This window comes from Protopterus annectens, chromosome 13.part0, assembly GCF_019279795.1.
Source record: "Protopterus annectens isolate FY-2018-M chromosome 13.part0, PAN1.0, whole genome shotgun sequence".
Lineage (NCBI taxonomy): Eukaryota > Metazoa > Chordata > Ceratodontiformes > Protopteridae > Protopterus > Protopterus annectens.
This window is the reverse complement of record NC_056747.1, coordinates 1,169,833,527-1,169,847,404: the sequence shown is the minus strand read 5'-3', so window position 1 is coordinate 1,169,847,404 and position 13,878 is coordinate 1,169,833,527. Positions and strand designations below refer to the sequence as shown.

Here is a 13,878-nt window from a genome sequence, read left to right as displayed (position 1 = left end):
TCTAGTGGAAAAGATGAACCCAACCAAGGATCCACAAATGATGGTCCTTGATGTCTGATGACACCATAAGTACAAATTTTGGTACCACTCCCATAACTGCAATCAAGGCAGATCCGTCATTGGGTTTGGTGCATACAATGGGCTATGAAAATTATAATACATCTTCCTGAAACTCCAACTTCAAACACAAAACAAGTAATAAACAAAACTTCCAGCATTATCTCTGTAACCGATGTTTGAGCAATTTCAACACTGTCACTGAATGAGAGGTATATTTTTGGAAATATATGGGCAATAATACATTCTTGGTAATGTGGGACTGAGATACTATGGCTGTCACTCCTAAAACCACCTCAGAATGGAGCACAACTTTCAGACATACAGAGGAATCAACAAAAGACAAAATCATTGGCTGTTTTAAGCTGACTACCTAAGCTACCTGTGTACAGCGCAAAGATAAAAATAATGCATGACAACACACACACGCACACACAAAGTGCATTCCTAAGTTGGTGGGGGAACAAGACACCAGGTTCTAGTATAATTAATGCAATATCGGCTTTGGCTATGTCACTTTTTTGATGAGTAAAATGGGTTTCTCAAGTATTAAGGTTTACTCTAGCAATGCTACAGCAAGATAAAGGCAATGTAGAAAAATATCAGGTTAATAAAACTTACAAATACCTACTCAAAAGATCCAAACTTAAGGTCATTCTTACCTCTTCACTACCATCCTCACTACCAGACCCTGAAGAATCACCACCTTCTTCTGATGAATCAGCCTTTTCCTCTTCCTCCTCTTCATCGTCATCATCGTCATCGTCGTCATCGTCGTCATCATCTTCTTCTTCCTCAGAATCCTTTAAAAAAAGTCAGGAAATTTTAATTCAAATAAGAAAACAAAGACTTAATAAAGAATAGCGTATTAAACAAGACATACAAGAAACTGTATAACTGGGAAAAAAAAAAAAAGATATCATTAATTATCTAAAACTAACAGTGTTCTACCTCAGTTCAGCCAAGATGGATCACCAGAATGAATCTCTCTTCCATCTAGTTAACAGACTCATTTATGGCATAAGGAGCCATATTTGTATTTTTTTCCTCCCACTAACTTGCTAGCTTGATCAACAGACATGTGCATGATCTTGCAATGCAAAACTATTGGTTATAATCTGCATTGTGAGAACACACACCCATAACACTTCTCGGTGTAAAACACTCATGTTGGGGGCGGGTTTAGCATACTGCTTAAGGTATTTGTCTCATAAACACAAAGTACAGGGTTTGATTCTGACCTCAGGTTATTGGCTAGGCTTAAAATGGTCCTTCAGTGCAGTTAGCCTAGTATTCAGCTTTGAAACTGTCCTAAAACATAAGAACATTACCCAAAACTATTGCTTCCTCTAATTCTACCCTTTTAAATGTCACTACCTCAGTTACAAGATATATACCAGAGCAAGTCATGTCCTGAGATGACCTAATAATCCGACTCTAGAAACACAATTCATGAAGGGAAGACAATTTTGATGCTTTGATGTGGGACAGCCATTCATGGGCTATGGTTTCTTCACTTTCCATTCTGCAGTTCTCTCTCATCAGTTCTGAAGATAAGGTGTTTCTTCTCAAAGCAGATATTACTGATAAACTGATAAGCAGATAGACAGACAGACAGATGGATAATAGATATACCACAGATAGATATACCACAGCCATCAGCTGATGGCACATACCATCCAGCATGTAATGTCGATATACGTTTCTCAAGATACATGTCTAGTCCAGTAGAAACTGGATGTTTCAGGATCACTATTTCACTGCTTGTCAAATACAATGTTGGTGCAAATGTTTTTTCTCCTTTTTTCAGACAGCTTTTATTCTACAGTAACAAAAAAAAAAAAAAGCAACCTATACCCTAACCATCCACCCATCCACACACACTTTCCCATTTTTAGGTCGGGGTGTCACCAACATGACAATCAACTAAAGCCAAGGTTCACATCACCGGGTGGCTAGCCCTGTCACAGTTGTTCTTCCAAACAAATTTGCATGCACACTCACACTAATGACCAATTCAGTGTGTCCAATTCACCTACTGCATGTCTTTGGAATGTGGGAGGAAACTGGAACACCCAGAAGAAACCTATGCAATCACAGGGAGGACCTGCAGACTCCCTACATCCCAACATTAAGATACAAACAGGAGGATCGCAAAATATTTTCAGCTAATTAACAATGTAATTTACAGCATGTTATTAAAGATCAAGTAACAAGCCCATCACACACACAACTAACCAACACGACACTGAACCATAGCAATACCAGTCCTACTAACTTTTTTTTATCTAGTACAAATGCATTTTCTAGCCATCATGGCTCAATAACATCAGCACAGTTCACTTGTATGGCTGACAATCCATCCCCCAAGAAATTTGGCTGGTTCATTACTAACTCTCCCAGTAAAGACCACCACTACCTAACTTTTGCCAAAGTTAAATCCTTCCACCTCCTCTTGCCATCTCTCCTCCAAGATTGTATCCCAGTGGTGTGCTAGTACTGCATTTGATCTGCAATTTTTCTTCTCATAAAAATCTAAAGAAGGCGTCTGTTTACCTGCAAAGAAACATGCACAAAACAATCCTCTACAAAGACTAAATAAATAACACCTCCTGAACATTCCCTACTTAATACAGCAATAAACATTCAAGTTCAACATACGTCAATATTTGTGGACTGCAGCTAGCACACATCTGTACTTTACTCCTGCCATAATTCTACCCTTGCTGCATTCTTTTATTAACTTACTTCTCTTTGCTACTATACTCTCCATTTAGTCTAGCAGTTCCTCACCTCTCTTGGTCTTTTCTTAATTTACCCTACTAGAAGTCCTCCCCCCCCACGTCTGTCTCTCATATTTAGTTCAAAACTTAGCTGGTGCCATCTACTTACAGCTTCAGGATTGTTTTTCTTAAGTTCCTGTGCTCTGGTTCATCCCTTCCCATTCACCCTCACTATGCTCCCCTACCCTACCTCCATTCCCACACACCCCCACATCAATTGCATTTATACTAACCACACCACACCCACCACATAACAACCATTCATAATCAACTACATCACCATTACACCATTACACTTAATAATCCCACCCATCTCCTACCACTTCACACAATTACACTTGTACTCTACTCTTCTCCCTCCATTTTCACTAACCACCACTTCCCCTACACCAAACCCTAAATTCAAACATGCTATTTATTCACATAATTCTCTTTGCACTATTAACTGCCCTCACCTCAACACAGCTCACCTTTCCATTATCTACTTAAAAATCTCCCATCTACCCATCCACAAATCCTCCTCTAACTGCACACATCGAATTCAATATGGCACCCCAAATCTATAACTCCACCAAAATTGAACTATTCTCATATATATATATATATACATATATATATATATATATATATATATATATATATATATATATATATTTATACTACTTCTCCACATATATCACTGAAACAACCACAAACATCTACTAAATATTTCTCCTCAACATCTTGCAAAAAAAAAAAAAAACCTTCAATTATGCGGAGACATACACCCTAACCCAAGCCCAAATTCCACCCAACAAAACACATCCATCATTCATACGAAACTCCAATCAACAATAAAACCTAATACCCCACCACCCATTAACAAACCTCAGAAGCCTGTTAAACAAATTGCATGAATTTCATGCCACCCTATATCCCTGTACACTCCTTGCTACCCTATCCCTGTACACTCCTGACATTGCTATCCTAACTGAAATCTGGCTTAAAACCCAAATAAATAAATTCATACCCCCTGGCTATAACATTCTTATAGGTTCATAGATGTGTACTAGGCTAATGGCCCTGGAGCCTTTACAAGCCTAGCCCATTGGATTACCCTGGTATCGTGCCACCCAACCTTAGTTCCCAGTTCCTCTGTTGAGCAGAGACACTGGAGTGATCCCCGGGGTGAATTTTCTATTCCCCATCCACTCATCAAGACTTCTCTTGAAGAGGGCCAGTGAGGTGCTCTGCTTGACATGTATGGAAAGTCTATTCCAGAGCATGGGCAGTCTCTAGGTTATAAACCTGTAAACAAGGTGGAGGTATTGCAATTATATATAAGGACTCTCCAAACTTTGAGCAACTGCAAGTAGATGCCGCAGATCTGAATAACACTGAACTACTAGTCTCATGCCTGAAAATAAACAATAAACATATAATCTTACTAGCAGTATACACCTCAACCAACAACAACCAATCTACTATAGGAAACCTATTCTCATGGGCATCTACTACAGTTAGTCAAGAAATCATTACAGCTGTAGATTTTAATACTGATTAGCAAATCTGTTCCTCTGAAAGCCCCTCCAATTACCTAAACTTACATGGTTTTATCCAACTGATACATACACCCAATAGGGTTGACAAACAGCAGCAAACAATTCTTGACTGGACCCTGACAAACCCTCACTTATCTATCACTCAGGTTGTCTGCCAGACAGCTTAAGTGACCATCTACTTACCTACTTCCTAAGGTACCGCAACTCTCACACAAAAACTACATCATACAAACAAGTACGTACCAAAACGTTTCTCCACAGATACTTTTAAACAACTGCTCCAAAACTGCAAATGGTCCCCATTAAAATACCTCCCATTAGATGCAGCAGTCAAATACTTCAACAGTAAATCTCTACATATACTAAACACCCTGGTCCCTATAACATACATTAGATCTAAAACAAATTACTGTCCATGGCTCACAAAGGAAACCAAACTTCTACTAAAACAAAGACAAACGCTGGTACCAACATCAGGCCAACAAAACCAAAGCTTCCCTCAATAACTACCATCACTTAAGAAATATTTGTAAAAAACAAATCAAAACTCATAAAAAAACGTACTACTCAAACATGCAGCAAAACATCAAAATAACCCACAAAAATTCTGGGAACTATCAAACAACTTGTACATCTAGGCCCTACTTCCACCCCATCACCAAATACCCATAACTCAAAAGAAAGCATAGCATCCCAGTTTAACTCCTTTTTCATAAACTTTACACTTTCACTTACAAAAACAAAAGTAAATCTCAACAAATCGCTCATCCTTTAGTCAATGACACCCCTACCACACTCTCCCTCCAACCCATTTAAATAGGTAATTTAGGTAAAATAAAAATATTGATGAGCAAGCTAAAATCTACAACTCTTGCTGCTGACAAACTACAGAATGAATACCTCAAACTAGCAGCCGATGTCATCAGTTATCCAGTATCGATTCTGATTAATAGATCCATCTCTGAGCAGTACATACCTAAAATTTGGAAAATCTCCTACATAATTCCTCTTCACAAAGGAGACTCCTTATTAGAACTCTATAATTATAAACCAATATCCATACTATCCCCTTTCAAAAATTTTAGAAAAATGTATCCACTCACAACTAATGCAACACCTAACTAATAAGCTCCTTGTTAAATCAAACACGGATTTCGGCCAAGCCATAGTACCATCACTGCCCTGCTTAACTTCACCAATACTGCAAACCAACTAAAAACAATGGCCAAATGGTCTCCGCGATATCTCTCTAGATATGTAAAAGGCATTTGACACTGCCCCACGAGCAGCTCCTACAACAGCTGGCATCCCTTGACATCTACAAATACCCTCTTATGGTTCCAAAATTACCTCTCAGATCACCAACAAGCAGTCAAGTGGCAAGATCTCTCTTCTCTGTTTCTTGTAATAGTAGGTCTTCCACAACACTCAACTTGGTCCACTACTCTTCTCGGTCCTCATCAATAATCTCCACATTGCAATTAACCTTGCTACCATCATACAATATGCAGATGACTCCAATGTCATCTATGCCACGGCCTCCCTGCCACAACTACAAGACATTACCCAAACACCTTTCATGTCCATCAAATCTTTCCTACACAGATATCAGCTCATCCAAAACCCCAACAAAACCAAACTAAAGCTATTCCCCAGCAACTATCAAAAAACAAAATACCTCAACCAGGACTTTAAAATCATCTCATCCAATTACACACTAATTGAACCAGTCTCGGAAACTAAGCTACTAGGTGTCATTATTGATAATAATTTAAAATATGACAAGCATGTATCACTTGCAATCAAAAAGGCTCACATTAAATCAGGTTCTCTTTACAGAATTAAGGCTTGCCCAACCAACTCTTCCAGACAAGCAAATCGCCAGGACTCACCTACTGTCCACCCTATTCTATCCCTTCCCCCATACTCACAAACCTGAAGAAAAATGACTTAAGCAACTTGAAATATGCTACCACAAAAATAGAGATATTTGCTGCCAGCCTGCCCCACAGAACCAAACAACTCAAATGGCTAGAACTTTCTAACCTCTTATCCTTAAACCAGCTTATCCCAAATCCACTCTATAGTATACCTAACCTGGCAAATTTCCAGCCATTCACAACCTAGTACAAATCCACCTTCACAACAGGACCCAGATATCCTTCAACAAACTATTAAAAGTTGGAGACTCCCTTTACTCTAATAACATCTCTAAAGCATGAAACTCCATCCCTCAGAATACACTGAACACAACCAACCCTGAACAGTTCAAAAACCTGCTAAAGATCCATCTAAATGATAACTGGTTACACTGTTGCTCCTCACCAGGCTGAATGTACTTGACATTTCCCAACCTCTGCCCACCCTCTTGCTCTTTTTCCACTTACTTCACTGATTTTATATATATATATATATATATATATATATATATATATATATATATATATATATATATATATATATATACACACACACACACACATATATAGCTTTCGGCAAAACAAGTGTAGGTTATTGTATGTCATTGGACAAACATTAGAGAATAGTAACTGAATTGTATAGTATGCTTTCTTTATGATCTGTATAATTCTTCCGATATGTAAAACTTTGTGCTGTTATACTGTGTGTTTCTTTATGTGGAGATTTTCTCCCCAGGCCTCCTCTGAAAATGGGCATCTAGCCCAGTCAGACTTCCCTGGTAAACAAAAGTTAAATAAATAAATAGTTCCCAATACATTTGAGAGTCAACCTCCTACTAAGATCACTAAGGAGACAAAGCCCTTTCCTCCTGAGACATTGTCCCCTCACACTCAAACTGATAAACAAAACTCCCACATATATCATCTCAGGGGTATTTTTCAATCTAAACCCACAAAACTCCAAAAAGTAAACTTTATTGCACTGACCACGCATTCTCCATCCTAGCACCTAAACTATGGGACTCCATTCCTCTCTCAATCTGAGATGTCCAAAAGTACTCTGACTTCAGACAACAGTTCGAGGAAGACCACTTCACCCAAGCAAAGTGTAGCTGCACTCACTCAGGTCATGTTAGATGAACCCTGCAGATCTCTTACAAACCACTTTATCCCCGTTTCATCCTTCATTATCTCATTTTGTCATTTTCTTTAATTACTGCCTCTCATTCATCCTGCTTCCATCTCCTCTTTATATCTCTCTCACATCTCCTTTCTACTCCTCTTCCCTCTACATGCCTCACACACCTTTTTTCTGTCTTCTCCTTATGGTATCCTTTCCTGCAAATATTCTCACTTGCCTCTTCTAATGTTTTCATACCTCTCCATATAATGATATACTGCTATCAACGTAACATAAGCCATCTCAGTCATTATGGTTACAGCTTATTCATAAAGCATTGATGAGCATAAATCCATTTTTCCATCCATGTTTTGACATTAACTGCTTCTTGAACTAAATATTGTAGCATATTCCTGCATCTGTAAATATGTATTTATATATATATATATATATATATATATATATATATATATATATATATATATATATATATATATATTTAGCATATAATTGTATCTGTAAATATATTTTGTTAATTTCTTATGTGATCCTATTTATCAGGGATGTGCCTGCAAATGGATCCACTGAGATATGTGCACTACCCTAGTAACCAAATATTATATATAAAACATATGTGAAGGACATCTGGATGCTGTAAGAATCTTAGGGCTGATGACAGGTGAACCTTCCAAAGACTCCCTCATCCATAAAGTGAATCACAACATTTAAAAAAAAAAATGCACCAGGCAGCATTCCAAGTAAGCAGAAATAATAAGTTAATTTACCCTAAACTTGGGATGTCTATTGCTTCAAGAAGGCTGTGGGTTTTACTCCCACAGCATGTGACTGGATTGCTGACACTGCAATGCAGCATAATGGGGGTGCTGCTCTCCTGAGTGCGCCATCCTTTGGATGAGACATTAAACTGAGGTCCCATCTGCAAGAGTTGGTGGTAGCTCAGGTGGGTATAAAAGATCCCATAGCACCTATCAAAAAGAGCAGGGTCCTTTACTTAAATACAAAAATAACCTTTACAAAATATTTACAGATTTACAAATATTTACATATGTCCAAACACAGAATCATAATTTCCTATACAATCATGCTAAATTTTCATCCTTATTAGACCCCACTCCTTTTTCCATAACCATCTGATTTTACTTGTTGTTGTTGTGTCTTTCGGCTTTTTCTGGTTAGGGGTCACCACAGCGAAACTCCGATCCGCTAATGATTGGCAGTTGATTTTTATGTGCCAAGTTGCCAGCCCTGACGCACAACCTTCAACGAAGGTATGCCCCATTCACGCATGTCTCCACGCAGAAGACGTTCTAGCTGAGAGTCGAACCGGGCAGCGTCTTACTGTGAGGTGATAACGCTACCGCAGCACTACCACCGCGGAATTATTGTTGCCAAAATCCCTTACCATTAAACACAATTTCATTTATTCTTTCATTCCATATAACATACAATATTTTATCTATTATTTTAACATATTCTTTACTTCTGTTCTTATAATCTTCATTCGTAATCCTATCTGTGTTTATTTTATTCACTTCTTTTATAATCTTCCAAAAACCTTTAAATAGTTGTCCCATAACATTTTTACTTGTTTACATTTCAAAAACACGTTCCATATTTTCTTTTTCATGACAATGCAAACATATTCTATCACGTTTCTTTTTATATGGTATATTTCCTTTTAGTGGCAATTTATCTATTACTAGTCTTCACAAAAAAATCTTGACATTCTACTTTCTGATTACACCATTTGCTTCTTATTTTTTATAGCTTTAATTATTTTATCATCTGTTAGATTTTTCCAATTACTGTTACATAGTAATTTTTTATTATTACATTCTTATACCATACTTTTCCATCTCTTTCTATAACATCAATTTTTAATTTCCACAAAAATATTTTTTTTTTCTTGGTAACATTTTACTTATTCACTTATACACTTTCTCCTTTTTACCATACCCCAAAATTTACCATACGTATATTTATACAGTTACTACTATTTTCTCATCTTTTTCATAGGTTCATAGGTAGATACTAGGCTATCGGCCCTAGGGCCCATACAAGCCTAGCCAAAAAATGTACCCTGGCTTTCGCCACCCAAGAAAATTATTTTCCTGTGCCCCTGTCGAGCAGAGCCACAGAAGTGATCCCTGGGGTGAATTTCCCATTTCCCATCCAATCATCAAGATTTTTCTTGAAAAGTGCTAATGAGGAGCTCTGTTTGACATAGATAGGTAGTCTGTTCCAGAGTATGGGAAGTCTCTGGGACAGGAATCTATCCTTCCAGCATGTTCTGTTTATTGTGGTGACAAGGTTAAGGTCCCTAGAGCGTGTAGCTCAGAGGGATTGGGATTTCTTTAAGTGGAGCATGTCCAACAGCTCTGGGTTTGACATAGCTTTGTATGTTAGGAAGAGATCGCCCCTGAGTAGGCGATATGCGATGGAGTAAAGCTGTAGCTTTCTGAGACGGTCTGCATAGGGCATCTGTTTGAGGCCAGTAATCATCTTTGTGAGGTATTTCTGTGGTCTTTCCAGTAGTTGTAGATGTCTTGTGAGGTACATACCAAAAGGGGCGTTGTACTCTATAATGGGTCTAATGAGTGATGAGTAGAGGGGAACAATGACCTCTTTTTTTCTGGATGAGAATCCTTTTGTGATGAGATGAGCCACGTAGAAGGATTTCCTGACCACTGTGGCGATGTGATTATCAAAGGAGAGACTACTGTCCACCTGTGTCCCAAGGTCTCATCACATTTTCGGCATTAAGTAGACTACCAGCTATGTGGTAGTTCATGGGTACAGAGTTTTTACCAAAGGGGATGACAATACACTTTTTGGCATTGAGCTTCAGGCCATGGCTTTGACACCAGGTATCTGTCTCAGTGAGGCCCTTTTGTAGTTTGTCCACATAGTTAGGAGTTTCGATTATGGCTCCTAGTTTGCAGTCATCTGCAAACTTTGTTAGCCAAAGACCTTCTGTATTGGCCTGCACTTCAGAGAAGTAGATACCAAACAGGAGAGGACCCAGGACTGAACCCTGTGGTACTCCACTTGTCACTGGTCTGATGTTGGATTTGGAATCCGCTACTTTCACAGTGTGGGTTCTGTCCGTGAGCCAGTTGGCAACCCATCTTGTGACATAGGGATTTATACCTAGTTTAGTGAGCTTATCTATAATTCCAGAGTGGGGGATGGTGTCGAAAGCCTTGGCGAGATCTAGATAAGCTGTGTGAACCATTTTACCCTCATCTATGGCTTTGGTGACTGCTTCAAATAAGTCAATCAGGTTTAGGAGACATGATCTGCCTTTTACAAATCCAAACTGAGTAGGGTCCAGAGTTTGGAGATTACCAATGTCTTTGTTTATGAGTTCCATGATGATACGTTCCATGGCCTTGCAGACCAGGCTCATCAGGCTAATGGGGCGGTAGTTCCCTGGGTCCGTCGTGGCTCCCCCTTTGTGGAGTGGGATAACTGTTGTGGTGCACCATTCAGTGGGTACAAAGCCTGAGGTGAGGCTATGATTGAACATGGTGCTTAGGTAGGGTGCCAGTTCATTCTGTAGTTCATGTAGAATGCAGCCTGGGATATTGTCAGGTCCCATGGATGCTGTGTTCTTGGCTTTGGAGAGTGTTTTTTTTTACCTGTGCAGCCGTGATTATAGGAACTTTGCATTCTTCCGGTATAGAGATGGGCCCTCTAGAGGGTGAGAGGGGGGTAAAGTTAGCACTGAATCTATCTGCCAGGATGTTGGCAATATCAGTTGGTTCTGTATATTTAGTGCCATTATGCTGTAACTCAGAGCAGATCTGAGTGTTCCCATTTAGATTCTTGACATAGCTATAGAATGCTTTGTGGTTGCCTTTAGAGTCAGTGGCAATTTTGTTTTCGTAACTAGCTTTGGAGGATTTTATGAGGGATCTCAGCTTCTTACTGAGGCTGACCAGGGAGTTCCTTCCAGTCATGGGATTTTACTCTTTTGCAACAGTTTCTTTCTTCTGTTGTAGAGTTTATGGCAGAGGACCACCAGATTGGCTTCCTTTTTTTGGAGGATAACATCTTGGTTCTATTAGGGATAGCATGATCCATGCACTCGTGTAAGTGCTTATAAAGTGCATTTGTGTAGGATTTGGCAGTCATACCTCTATTGTCCGTCTGCATGGGTGTCATGAAGTTTGCCACTTCTGTCTTAAGAAGTGTGAAGTTGGCTTTTGAGAAGTTTTTTACGATGGTTTCCCTAATTGGGGCTGGGGGTGGGATGTGGATGTCTAGGCTGATAAGCTTGTGGTCGGATCTGACCGAGGAATTGACCTCTGGTGTGGAACACCGGTTTCCCATGTTGGTAATGACCAGGTCTAGGATATTGCTGCCCCTGGTGGGGGTGTGAATAAGTTGATCCAAGGCGTTGGAATTTATGAATTCTAGAAAACGTTGAGCAAAAGAGTTGGTACATGAGTAGTTTTCCGAGTTAATGGTGGGGTAGTTGAAATCGCCCATTATTAGGGTGCTGGGTTGTACCCTAATACTTTCCAGTGTATCAAGAAATGAGGAGTGTGAATCCTGGGGCATGGTGGGGGGTCTGTAGCAAGCTACAATTTGGATTGCGGTCTTGCCCAGAGTTAGTTGCACTTGGATAATCTCGGATGCATTATGCTGTGCAACTAGCCTGGAGGTGTGGATATCCTTAATGAATATGGACACGCCTCCGCCTTTAGTGCTTCTTTCTGGGTTAGGTGGCCGAAAGGTGTGGTATGAATTGAAGGCTGGTAATGCAGGGGTGCTCTCTGGAGCTTTGAACCAGGTCTCTGTCACTGCACAGATGTCAATGTTCTCCATTTTAAGGAGTGCCTCGAGTGAGTGCATTTTGAGGTTTAGACTTCTAGCATTGAGTAGCATTACCCTCAGATTTTGCTTGCTTGTACCTGTTACGGTGGTGAATTTGTCATTTGAACCTTGCCTAAAAAAGGCACTACAGGGGTGGCAAGAGTCTTAGCCAGTATCCGGAGTCCTAAGGGTGACAGGTGCAGGCCAACTCTGGCAAAGCATCGTGGACTGTCGATCATGTCGTCCCAGGCAGACAAATACTGGATTCCCTTAGAATGACACCAGAAGCTTAGCCAATTGTTGAAGTCAATCATTTTGTCCTTGTACTTTATCCACTTTAACACTTTGTACAAATTTAATGAAGCAGCATATACCACTGGGTTAATTAACCCTAAACCTCCTTTATTTACCTACAAAAATCCTCTTTTTACTGGGTTTAATATAGAACCCCATATAAATGAAAAAAATCTGCAATAATTAATTTTCAAACACTGTTGTCAATATAAATAGACTTGCTAAGTATGCTATTTTTCCCATTAGTACTAAATGCATCAAATAAGCCTTTTTTTGAAGGATAATTTCTATGTTAACCAGAGACATGTTTGATTTATTTCTTCTATTGTTTTTTCCCCCCACTGAATTATACTTACAGCTTTAGTCCCAAATTTTACAACCCTAACACAGAAATTTAATTCATTGTAAAATATATACCCCCAATCTTAGCTACATCACCTTACTTTTCTATTTATTTAAACACAGTCCTATCATCTCTAGACACCCATTTGTGCTAATTATTACTTCTTTTATCCAATTTTTGTTTTACAATTATTATAATGTCATCTGCATATGTTAACAGAAATGGAATTCTTAACCCTTCAGATGTTATACAACCCTCCTCCTTCATTTTGTAATTTATTTCAAATTCTATCATATTCATAACTAACACAAAGGGTATACAACTCATTGGGCATCCCTGTCTTACACCACTCTTCATATGTACCTCTTGGCTTAACGAGACATTTACAAGTATTTTTACTTTATTATAACTATACTCTGACATACATAATTTCCTCACTTTCTCATCTACATTATATTCTTTCATTATTACCCATAAGGTTTCATGCAAGAGAAGGGGAAGTTCCCCAACACCTTAGCCAAATCTCCCCTTGCCCTTCCTACGGCAAGGCATGCTTCTTCAATGCTAATGTCACATTGCAGGAAAGCAGATAAAGCCTCAGTCCATAGCTCACTCACCGACTTGACCTTCTGCATGACTTGTACTTTTGCATTTGGTGCTGCTGGTTTTGCAGAGCATTTGCGCTTCTAAAACAAAAAACAGTTAGTATTAATAGTCATGAAGACATAGCCAAGAAATTCAAACTTACATGAACACTGCAACCTCAAACATCTCTAGCTTCACAATGAGTACACACAATGCATACCATATAGCTTTTTTTTTTTTTTTTTTTAATGTCAGTGGATAATTATACCTCCATGTCTACTCACTACAAGAGATGCACAAACACACAAATGCACACCATTTTGCACAAGGTTAGCTCCTGAGGCGAAAATCCATAGCTTTTAACACTACACCTCACCATCACAAGGCAGAATGT

At 39.0% G+C, this 13,878-nt stretch overlaps 1 protein-coding gene across 2 annotated transcripts in view; it reads right to left on the bottom strand.

Moving 5' to 3' along the window:
* Positions 1-13,878, bottom strand: part of UBTF (upstream binding transcription factor) — a gene marked incomplete at its 5' end in the record, with an annotated part of 198,277 nt that overhangs the window by 35,031 nt on the left and 149,368 nt on the right. For both annotated transcript variants that reach the window (XM_044055172.1, XM_044055173.1), the window contains 2 exon segments: positions 720-860; positions 13,517-13,585. In XM_044055172.1, coding sequence (XP_043911107.1) covers positions 720-860; positions 13,517-13,585 — 210 coding nt within the window.